This window comes from Melospiza georgiana, chromosome Z (assembly GCF_028018845.1).
Source record: "Melospiza georgiana isolate bMelGeo1 chromosome Z, bMelGeo1.pri, whole genome shotgun sequence".
In the NCBI taxonomy this organism is placed as follows: Eukaryota; Metazoa; Chordata; class Aves; order Passeriformes; family Passerellidae; genus Melospiza; species Melospiza georgiana.
In genome coordinates this window covers 37,240,332-37,252,817 of record NC_080465.1, presented here as the reverse complement: position 1 = coordinate 37,252,817, position 12,486 = coordinate 37,240,332, and the positions used below count along the sequence as shown (strand labels likewise).

Below are 12,486 nucleotides of genomic sequence, written 5' to 3'. Positions count from 1 at the left end.
TGACCTGACTGAAAGTCTCTTCAGGAGAAAAATAAAACAAAATAAAAAACTTGTTAACCTGCATAGTTCATAGCTGAAAAGCATGATTCCCCTCCATGAAAGTCAGAAAGTGGAGCTCAAAAGCATCACTCTTGTAGATCTGAAGCTGTTTCACGTGACACTTCTTATTGTGGATGTTGGAGTTAATGATATAGAAAATGTAACTGCTAGGCACAATGTTGTATTTTCTTCCTTTATCAAGATAATAAAACTTTTTTTAACAAAACAGATGAGAAAGAAGAATGAAGCCAACAGGAGAAATCTACACCAACTGGGTATTATTACCAAAGGAACTGAGAAAGCTGGTAAGAAATGTTTTCTGCATAAATTAGAATTCTATTATGATGCCTGGTATCATACTTTGAAGCACATGTTATAAATAAAAGCCTGAGGAAAAAATGAAAAACAACACTTTGTAAAGTGGTTAAATGATCTTCTGGGAAAGCTGTCCTCTGGAACTGATAATGCACAAACTCAGTGTGAAAATTAAGCATGAGAACTGTTGCAAGCTGTTCCCTAAAGAATGATCTTTACAAATTTTAGCAACCAATACTAGTACCGGATGTAAAAAAAATCCAGAATCCTGAAATTGTAAATTCATTTCTATTCACTAATTTGTATTGAATTTATTGACAAATTATATTAAAATATATAACTTCTAAATTAAATAAATTCTAATTCTTTCAATTAGAATGAAGAAAATCTTCCAGATTACACCTTCCTTGATCTAAGATTCAAGTCAGAAAGAATTAAGATTAAGAATTACTGACAAATGCAAGGAAGATTTCTTCAAATATAGACTAAAGTGGAAATTTTCACTTTGTTTCTCCATTTATTTATTTATTATCTGTAAAGTGGACACGAAAAATTCTGTATGTCCTTTTAGCTAGAAAAATTATTTTTCGAGACAAGTCAGCTTCACTGCACCAAATGAGGATATACTTGGGACATGGACATGAAATTCCATTTACCACAGGCCCTGAGCAACTATTAATGAATTAACCAATGAAGTTTTGGGGGGGAAAAAAAACCAACAAAATATGTTGTTTCAACACTTGCACTGAGCATTGCATCAAGCATTTATTGCTAGCAGAATACAGTACTCAATAGTACTGTACAGTACTCAGTAACACTTGATTTGCTGAGATCAAGAGAACAACTTGATTCAGAATGCTCAGCTCCATTTTCTCTCTCTCACACAGTATCCATTAGGGATGTTCTCTGTTCTCTACCCATTCTCATAGTCCCTTTAAGTACTGTACCCATTTCTCACAGAGTCTCTTTTCATCACTATTTTCATGCATGACCTCAGTTTCACATCCTGCTCCAAAATCCTTAAAGCCCTCTAGGGAAGGTGCTTCATCATGAGAGGACTAATGAATTTGTTAAAAACAACAAATACAAAAATTGAATATCTGTAAATATCTACAATGACAAAAAATAAAAAAAAATTAAATCTAAATATTAAAATTTTCATTTCTGAAATTACTTTTCTGGCCATAACCTCACTCTGAGCTGAGAAAACAGAACAATTTTGTGTCAAGTCCAATAGTGCAAAAACAATCAAATGACAACCAGTCTGACTGCAGTACAATGAAATCCTGCAAACTTTTGTTAGCTGCCATAGCTTGCAGGCAACATACCCACAAGCACAGCAGCAATTGCCATCATTACTTAAATTTCGGCTTCATAGTTAAGAGAGGTCAGTTGTTCTGTAAAAGCATGGGTCAAAAAAGGGACAAAGCAACCAAATTCTGTAAAATTGATATGAACTTTACCTAAGCCTTTTGGCATCAGTGGGATTTATTGTACCTTTAGGATGGCATACCTGAAGTATAAATTTAGGGTAATCTATGCAGTATAACCTGAATTTTATAAGTTTCATGAAAGCAGAGACACAGTTTCTGCACAAGAAGTCAGTTAAAGACCAAGCTCCTGAACCATGATTCTACCACAATTATTTTCTAGTAGCATTTTCAAATATGGTGATGAATGGCCAGAGTCTGCAATCTTTTAATTTAGCCAGACAGGAGTTAAGTACAATGGGGGAAGAATAAAATGAGTAGTTCAGCACTAAAGACAATCCACTTTTAAATATCTCAAGAGAACAATGTTTAGTTTTTATATAGTCAAAGTGAATGAGCAATGAAATAAAATTAGGCAATGCCACAATTAAAGTACAGAAGATAAAAAACCCCATGAACTGTATTGCTCTCAATTTATGCTGAGAATGCATGAGCTGAGATGACAGTACAGCTTACTGCAACATAGGCTCAGATCCACAAGGCTAATAATGTAGACCCTCGGAATGATTCACTTGATTTCCTGAAGAGAGTTATAATCTCCAATAACTTTAATTAGACTTCACATTTTATTCACAAACTGAAATCAAATAATGAAATTATTTCAAGCCTTCACAAAGGCTGAGTACTGAACAGCCTTTCTATTTAAAATAAATTAAACTATAAAGCTTTGTTTCTGCGCTGCTTCCCTAAGACATGTGCTTTTAGTCATGTGCATAAATAGTGTGAAGTAATAGGATTAAATTCTGTCATGCCTGTAAACAAGTTGGAAAAATACCATGATGAACTGAGAGTGTTGATGAAGTTGTACTACTGTTTTACATCAATGTCTGGTGTTTTGAACAATGCCAGAGCAAAAACCACAGGCTCATTGTGCATGTGTGAACAAAACAGTGAGAAAAATCTAATTTATATAAGAGACATGCATCAGGTTAACTATAAAAGAATGAAGATCAGGCCACTTACTGTCCTCTCTTTTTCATTTCTTTCTCTTTTGCTTTCTTTGTCGCACCACCCCAGCTCTGCACCATCCACATGGGAGGAACAATGTGGAATCTGGGGTGATATTCTTTGTTCTCTCTCTCTCTCTTGCTTTGTCTGATCCATACTGAACTTTATTGCAGGAGTGGGGAGATGTGGACATGTGTTGTGGCTTGTTAGCCAGCACCTTTGAGGGGTTAATTTTAGGACGTGAGAGCTATATTAGTGTACTGTACAAAACTAAGGGCTTGCTAGCCACCACATTTGTGGAAGCAAATTTTAAGAATGTAGAGGCTCATTAGACAACACTTTTTGCATCTAAACAGTTGTCTGATTGTTGGAGTTAGGGCATGCCTTAAGAACAAAAGCACAAGAGACCTCACTCCTGGTCGGGCTTCTTTGTTCAGCCGGATGAGAGCTTACCATGACAATGTGCCCCCTGCCATGGGCTGTGACAGCAGCCCTGGTTGGCAATGCTGTGCCTGATGCCCCTGAGGACATGTTTGGCCCCCTGGATGCTCCCCCTGTGCTGGATGCTCCCAAGACATGTTTGTCCATCCCGGCTGCCAGGGCACTGCTGACTCATGTTCAACTTGCTCCCTCAAGTCCTTTTCTGCTCTCCAGCATCTCATTCTCCAACCGTTTGTACTTCCAACGTTGCCCCATGCCAGGTGCAGAATCTGGCACTTTGTCTTGTTGAACTTCCTGTGGTTGTTGATTGTTCAGCCCCCTGATTTGTCAAGGCATCTCTGTAGGGCCTCCTTGCCTTCACGGGAGTCAACAGCTTCCTCGATTTTGTATAGTTTACAAACATGGTTAGTATCCCTTCCAGTCCTGCATCCAAGTCATTTATGAAGATGTTGAAGAGCACCAGCCCTAAGGTGGAGCCCTACAGAACCCCGCTAATGACAGGTCCCCAGCCTGATGCCACCCCGTCCACTGCAACCCCTTGTGCCTGACCTGCGAACCAGTTGCTCACCCATCACATGATGTGTTTATCCATATATATGTCCATGTATGCCGGACATTTTGTCCAAAAACACAGACCATGAGAGAAGGTATTAAAAACTTAGCTGAAATAAAAAAAAAATTACATCAACTGTCACTCCTTAATCACCTTGGCCAATGAGCAGGTGCTAGGTGACAGTAACTAGTGTTTCTGTGGATGCTTTTGTTACATGAAATCTATATAGTTAAGCAGATAATCAAATTGAAATGGTCTAAGCACAAACCTGTACTTTAAGAAGTCACTGAAATATGGAGCAGCACTAAACCAATGAAGTACTCCAGTAGTAAATGTTTGTAAAATGAAGGCTTTTTACAAAGACTGAGGAAAATTCTCTACATACCATCCTAGAAGGATGAAGGAAAAGAAAAAATGGAGGATGAAGAAAGAAAAAGAAATGTCAGAAAAAGAAAACCCATAGATAGCTGGATTGTGAATAGACTGTTAGGAGGACTAGGAGAGTCTGGTGAAGAGGGAAAAGATGAATGATATGGAATCTCAAAGGGAAATGTTGAATTAGAGAGAATTTATAGACAGAAGACAATGCCAGAAAGGGATAGGCACAAGATGCAGAATTAGGCCTGACAAAAAATTGGATTGTTTAGAGGGCAGAAGGGAAGTATTTGAAAGGAAAGGGAAAAAGCGACAAAAGTGAAATGTAAGTATGCAAATGAAGAACTAAGAGTGTAGAAGATCTGCAGGCAAGATGAGGAATTTGGAAGATTGCAGGTGAGAAAAGAAACTTGGAAGGTGACCAGCAGAAAGACATGGAAAAAAGGAGAAGCTCCTTTAGAAAAAAAAAAAAAAAACAAAACTCAGCATGAATTTGTTTTGTTTTGGTCTAAGAACTGTCTAGTATTAAGAAGTCCAGAAGGGAAATAAACAGATTGTTCTGTGCAAGTCCTCAGAGGCATAGGTAAGAGCATTGCATCAGGAAACGATCCAAAATGCATGACAGTATGTGCAGATGGCAGTATGTTGCACAATACTACAAAGCAGGTATTTAAAACTAACATGATGTCATCATACTGTGATTATTTTACTGTTGTCTGAAACTGGGTTTAGTGATCTATTTAACACTGAGTAACACAGCAGTTAACAGACAAAGCAATCTTTTATTGAATAGAAATATGAATTTATACTCTAAATTATGCACTCAAAGAGATGACAAGTGTCTCTACTAATATGAAAGGAAATGGTATCTGGTTTGATATTTCCTGCAAAACCCAGTTTCAATATGAGTGTTCACATTAAACATGTACCAAAATCTTCGTTAGTCAGTCAAGAACAAAGCCACCAGATGTTTTCTTGGAGTTTTTCCCAATGGAAAGTATGTCAACATAGTCAGGAAAAATTGTTCTGACTAGATTTTAAGGGTATCAAGAATGGCAGCATTTAAGTTATAACTATTACAGTATCAGTAGGCTCATAAACCTACAGCTTGTCTCAGCATTGTTAAGACATGCACCATGACATCTACCCTATGAAATCTACTTCACAGGGGCCCTAACACCATGAAATCACTTCACCCATCTTTCTGTATCCATATTCTTTATGGGTATTTCTGTATCCATCACCAAAATACTTTTGTTGTTTTTAAGGCACTCCAAACTTGTAGGGTGAGGGGCCATTCAGTTCCTGTTGTTAGCAGAAAGTAACATTAATGCAATGTGACAGAGTGCAAATAGTTTGTGCAGGTCATGACTCTTCCATAGTTACAATGCTCCAAACAATTTCTAAATCTTACAATGATGGTCTGCATAATCAAAGCCAAATTACTGGCAACTGGCCATCAGACAAATAAGAATATTAGCAGATTCTTGCCTTTTCTTTCTTGACCATTTGTATTACAGTCAGAGCTTTCTAGTTTTCTGGCAGAATTTTAAAGTCACTAAATTTCCCCCCCCAAAAAAATTACTGTGCTGAAATATAATAGGTATTTTTTTTCTTTTAATAACTAAACTTATACAAATACATCCACATACAAAAGACTTTTAGTCATTAATATCTCCTAAAAGAATCGGCAAGGCATTTTAAAATGCAGAATGTTTATCCATTCCCTCCCCAACCCCTCAATTTTTATTTATTTCTTAGAGGTTGAGGATCACAGATCTCGCTGTTTTAACTCAATCTGTTTGTCTTTTGATCAGTAAATTCTCCCTTAAATCCATTTGGATGCATGTAATAAAATTCACTACATTCTAGCATTCTGTCATTATACTTTAAAATTCCAAGTGTCCATCTCAGAAACAGCCAAAGACAGCACAACATGAGCTGATTTCAAGACTTCAATCAGATTTCAAGAACATGGGAACAAAATTTTGCAAAGTAAAATTTTCTTTTCAGGAGGAAAACCAAATTACCACATCCAACCTAGGTTTTCTCTCTGAAGAGAAGTCTAATGTAATAAAAATTTAAACAGTGATAGCAAAAACATTTCTGTGAAATGAGTTATTATGTTGTGGAACTCCATACTGTATGTAATTAGAGAGGTCAGGAACTTAGTGGGGATTCAAAACAAGGTTTTAACACGAGTTATGATGGGTGCCAAAATAAATACTTTGAAAGTGTTAGTAAGCCTCGTGTTTCAGGGCTAATGGAATTTTTAACAATTTGATATTATCAATAGTTGGAAATAATTAATTTTAAATCTGTGCTAATTGCTTCTCAAGACTTTCTAGTAATCACTCTGAACAGGCTACAGAGTTCTGCTACGGCACAAAACTGGCCTTGTGTCTCATTCTAAAGCACCAATTACAATATTCCATATTCCTGCAACAGTGTTAAGATGCTAAATGTTCATCAGTGTAGGATTACAGTTTGGCAGATGCTTAGTCTTTACTTCATATATACTTGCTCTTAACAGCAAGCAACTGTCTAGGTGTGAAATGGAGCTCCTCTCATTAGAAAGGCACAGCTGCTATTCAAACCTCACTAATAATATTAGTTTCCTTGTGACCATCAAAGACATGCAGATGAGGCCTATATGTAGGCATGTACATGTATATGTACATGCATATATGTACCAAATATTCTCCAAATAGTTGTAACAAAATATACTGTAGCCCAAATTCAGGTCCTGATGAAGTTCTATAGTATCATAGATAAAGAAGAATTCATTTTTAAGTAATCTTCCAAATACTGATTTCCCTGGTAACATGAAAAGAAACACAGGTATCAACTGAATAATGTGCTGGCCAGACTGTGTATTTTCATATCTGAAATATCTACTTAAAACCTGAAAGACAAGTACTTTCTACTAAATGCTAAAACCAATTTATTAAACTTTTGAAGGTACATACACAAAATTTCATCTACCCAATCATGAAAAATCCCAGGAATAAGAATTTTAAGAGGATAATGATATATTAAATTATTTCCGTTTTCAAGACTAAATATCATCTTATAAAAAGGCATTTAATATTTGATTTATTCATCACATGCTTTTTTCAGCATAATCCAAAGACTTGGAAAAAACTTAAAATCATTAAAATCACCAAATGGGTGAATATTCCATTTGTGGTCTTACATCCAACACTAATATTACAAATGGTTATAATACCTTTCTCTCTGTAGACTCAGTGACTATGAAAGATTTAGAAATTTTAGCCACATTGTGGTATTTCTTACGTAAAAAAGGGAAACAAACATTACAGTTTAACTATATTTTTGTCCCTGCTCCTCAAAATGCTCAATCCTTTCCAGGTACAACGTAAATATTTTTTCTGCATTTTTACTATCACTTATGTAAAAACATAGTCCAATGAACTGTGTAATTTTATACTTTCAATTACTTTCGCTAACATTTTCTGCTTTGCCTCTTAAATTTTCTTCTCATTCTCTGAATATATTGATTTTTTTTTTTAAAGGGAACCAAATTTCAGGGAAATATGGCAGTCCAGTTGTCTAATATATAAATTAGCAAATAAATTTGATTGCATTTGATTTCCTTTTTCTCTCCTTCTCTCCTCCTTTATATAACGCTTTTTCCAAGCAAAATCCCTGGAAAAAAGAGTCTACTTTTTGCCAGTTAGACAAAAAGTTATCTCCCACTTAAGCATTTTGTTCTGAAGAATACCATTCGGAAACCCTGTCCAGCTGCTGTTCCTGACCTATCCAGACCATGTACTTTGAGCTCTTGTCTGGACCAGAGAGACAGGAAAGGATATATTTATTGAGTTACATCACATATAGTGCTAATTAGAATAGCCTCTCTTTAGTGTTGACACAGGTAGGGCCAGGTTTCTACACAGCCATATTCTTTTACAAGGTATGAAAAATATGAAAAATTGTATGCTGCAAAAAAAAAAAATCTTGTCAGAACTGCTATATGAACCTCAAAGGTAGAAAAATATAAGCAGATTATCATATGCAAATTCTTCAAGGTAATCATTAAAATTTGCTAATACATTTGAGAAGCTCTTATCTGTATTATCAAAGCCTATGGTATGCAGCTGCAATGAGCGAGGAAAGATCTAAACTTCAGTCAGTGGGATTGCCTTTTTCTTCACCAAGAAGCTAATATTAAACTGGATTACACCTATAAATCCAGTGTCTTCAGGTCTGGAGTAGCTAAAGATAAGCAGCTGTTTATAATCATAAATTAAAATTCTTGCAGTTTAACTTGTACCATGTTATGACTGAAATAACTATGACCTTGAATCCCTCTATCTTATGTATCGTATGCAAGTCCTGCTGGAGCTAACTAAAGACAACTCTTACCTTCATTTAAATTGTGTCATTTAAATATATATTTTTTTTATTACAGCCATCATTAATACCTGACTGTCAACAACATAGAATAAACTGAAAATCTGTCTTCAACCTAGGAAGTAAGTTAATATTAAGGCAGAATTGGAAAAAAATAAAAAGAATCCTCTGAGTGAAAACCAGTGTATCCTGATGCTTGGTAAAACAGACACAAAACCTAGGACTGGCTACCTGTAACAGTTTGCTTGAGATAACACTTTAAAGTGCTTATGATTTTGGGAAGCTTTGTAGCAAAGAAAGACATAACGAAAAGCTCTCACTAAATCACACTGTCAATGTTTAGTCAGTGAGATACTCTCAAAAATGCCTGCAAGTGGGCATTTGTTTAAAAACTCTAGTTTGATATTTAAATTGGAAATTAAAATTAAAGTTCTAAGAGAGAGTTTTTAAAATTTCCCCAGAGAACATGAGGTTGAACTGATTTTTTTCCCCACATTAAGGTTTTGCAAGTAAAATTCAATGAGCAGACATCTTGATAATTTCACTGATCAACAAATGCCTCAATTCAAATATGTTTGTTTACTGCTACGTTTGCTTTGGAGTGTTAGTATAAGTAAGCAGCAATATTAATTTACTTCAGATAACTCACTGGCATATGCACAGGGACCTAATGCACTCAGTTTTACATGTGAATTTACTTTTTAGTGCAAGTTCATAACACGCTGCTGACAAGCATCAGAAGAGGATTGTCATTACAGGAATTTACCGGAAGTTCTTTAATTAACACTTTTTATATAACTACATAAAGATATTGATTGGTAAAATCATTCTAGATCTGAAGATATAAATAATTTAATTTTAATGGTCTCCTTACCTTCTATTGCTGAGAGTAGAACACGAGAATGGTCGTATGCAATTACATTCGCATATCTATTCTTTGGTTTGTTTACTTCCAGGTTAGAGTGTTCCCATGTGAACTGCTGGCCAGGATCAATAGACTTCAAAAGACAAAGAGAAAAAAAGGAAAGGAAACTTTCAGCTACGGACTACATAATTGTTTTATTTATGGTAATTAGTAACTAAAATCCCATAGTTTGCACTGGAAATAATTTCCTTTTGAAAGAAAATTATTACTTCAGGACACACTGTAACATATTAGATCATATTACATTAACCATTTTGTATTTATGCATCTGAAATTTCCATGAGGAATTTAACCACAAGCTTTTAAAATCCAGGGCTTTTTCTTCAGAGAAAACAAGCTATCCACCCTTTTATCTTTTTACTCATTTCAAAAAGTGAGGGGTTCTTGATTAACAGAAAATGAATAAATATCATAAATCTCAAAAGCACGGGGATGAAGGGGAATAAATATTTTGCCTTTATTAGTAAGAACATGTGTTCAAAAATTTCCCTGTCCTGTTTACTAAATAAACTCCAAAGGTTCCTGAAAAAGCTTTTCAGAAAAAAAAAAAAAAGTTTCTTTTCTTTCATTTTGATGCCAGACCAACCCATGGCACTACTGTTGCTCAGGAAACTAGCTGTGTTTCATCCATGGACCAAACATAAAGAAACTTGCTTTTCATTTCCTTTAATCATAAATAAGTAAGCAATTCAGGCATATTTAAAATTTTAATGATATCTTATTCATAAACATAACTAATCTTATTCATAAACAAAACTACATGTTTCCAGATTTGCTGTTTATTTTCTGTTCCAGGGTGGAATTACAGAAGCGTTCAGCACACTCCTTCATCCTTCACCACTAGGGAAACTTCAGGCTCTAGTATTTTTACCTCTATGGTTGAATGATCTATGCAGCAAAACGAATGTAAAATAGGTAACAGATGGTACCTGTTTATGCTCACTATGGTAGTGGCTGTATGAAAGGTCATCTAATTCTGAGAAGTCATGAATAATCACCTATTGTTTTACCTTCCCTTTCCGTAACATTAGAGACCTCAAAATTGTTTCATCAATATGAATACACAACTATGGCTTGATGTTTATGCCCTTTGTTTAATCCTGGTAAGAACTGGCAGCTCCCAATGACAGCTAGTGGTAAACAATGAAAAAAAACCCCAAAAAAGATGACACAGATAAGCAAAGGTGGGGCAGTTCACCAACACCATGCTCATTTTCCACGAGTAGACCAGCAACATGGCACAAGTCGGGAGATCTGTACTGTCCGTACTGCCACTACAGCATCAAGCCAACAACTCTGATGACTCTTCCCAGGGTGTGACCTGTAATCTGTTAGAGTAGGTATCACCTGACAAATGAGCATGTGTGAAATTAGTTAATGCGATTTTACCAGGACTTACCCTTAGACTGATAATTTGGCCAGTCTGAAAATTGCTTCATTCTCATGCCTCTTTTCATATTTTATACAATTTATTTCTTCAATATTTTGAAAATGAATTTGCTTCTTTATCAAGATTATTGAAAAAAAAATAATTTGCCTGTCTGCCTGATAGAGAAGCATTTGTTTTTGGGAAAACAAATACTTCAGAAAAACAAATGTTTTATCCTATTAACCAATACCATAGGCTAAATTAACTTTTATAACAAAAAAAATATAAAGTCCTGCATAACCTAGCTGTGGAGAGTAGAGGAGTGAGATGGCGCAGGTTCTGGCTCACCCTTTACCTACAGCAACTGAGACAGAGTGCTTGGCAAATCTTCCCTCACAAGGAGATGAACTGGGACCGTTTAGAGGAATGAGGAAGAAATTAAATGCTTGGGATCGTGATGAAGGCCATGAAAATTGTACTTATGCTTTGGATATGATTCATTTGAATTCACAAAATTCACAGAATGACTAAGTTGAAAGAGACCTTAAAGATCATTAAGTGCAACCCATGCCCTAACTAAACCATGGCATTGAGTGCCACATCCAGTCTTTTCTTAAACACATCCAGGGATGGTGACTCCACCACCTCCCTGGCAGGCTATTCCAGAACTTTATCATCCTTTCCGTAAAAAACTTATTCCTAATATCCAAGTTATATTTCCCTTGGTGCCGCTTAAGACACTGTCCTCTGGTTCTGTCAGTTGCTCCCTGGAGAAAGAGATCAACCCCCCCTGACTGCAGCCACCTTTCAGGGAGTTGCAGGAGTTTCAGGAGTGATAAGGGCACCTGTGAGTCTCCTTTTCTCCAGGCTGAACACCCCCAGCTCCCTCAGCCGTTCCTCACAGGGTTTGTGTTCCCAGCCCCTCTCCAGCCTCGTTGCCTCCTCTGGATGCGCTCAAGCGTCTCAAGGTCCTTCCCAAACTGAGGGCCCAGAGCTGGACACAGCACTCGAGGTGTGGCCTCACCAGTGCTGAGTACAGGGGAGAATGACCTCCCTGCTCCTGCTGGCCACACTGTTCCTGACACAGGCCAGGATGCCTTTGGCCTTCTTGGCCCCCAGGGCGCACTGCTGGCTCATGTCCAGTCGGCTGTCACCAGTGCCCCCAGGTCCCTTTCCAGCCACACCGTCCCCAGCCTGGAACACTGCAGGGGGTTAGTGTGGCCAAAATGCAGGACTCAGCACTTGGATTTATTAAACTCCATCCCATTGGACTCTGCCCATCCATCCAACCATTCCTGGTCTCTCTGCAGAGCCCTCCTACCCTCCAACAGATCAACACATGATCCCAGCTTAGTGTCATCTGCAAACTTACTAATGAAGGACTCAATCCCCTCATCCATGTCATCAGTGAAGATCTTGAACAGAGCTGGCCCAGCACAGACCCCTGAGGACACCACTGCTGACTGGCCCCAGCTGGATGTGGCACCGTTCACCTCCACCCTCTGGGCCCGGCCACCCAGCCAGTTCTGAGCCCAGCACAGAGTGCTCCTGTCCAAGCCGTGGGCTGCCAGCTTTTCCAGGAGTGTGCTGTGGGAGACAGTGCCAAAGGCTCTGCTGAAGTCCAAACAGAGAACATCCACAGCCTTTCCTGCAT

General features: G+C 37.2%; 1 protein-coding gene across 37 annotated transcripts in view; it reads right to left on the bottom strand.

Moving 5' to 3' along the window:
• The window catches only part of PTPRD (protein tyrosine phosphatase receptor type D), a 1,169,657-nt gene that overhangs the window by 54,408 nt on the left and 1,102,763 nt on the right, over positions 1–12,486 (bottom strand). For all 37 annotated transcript variants that reach the window (XM_058043168.1, XM_058043170.1, XM_058043166.1 and 34 more), the window contains one exon: positions 9,413–9,536. In XM_058043168.1, coding sequence (XP_057899151.1) covers positions 9,413–9,536 — 124 coding nt within the window. The remainder of the gene's footprint in view (positions 1–9,412; positions 9,537–12,486) is intronic.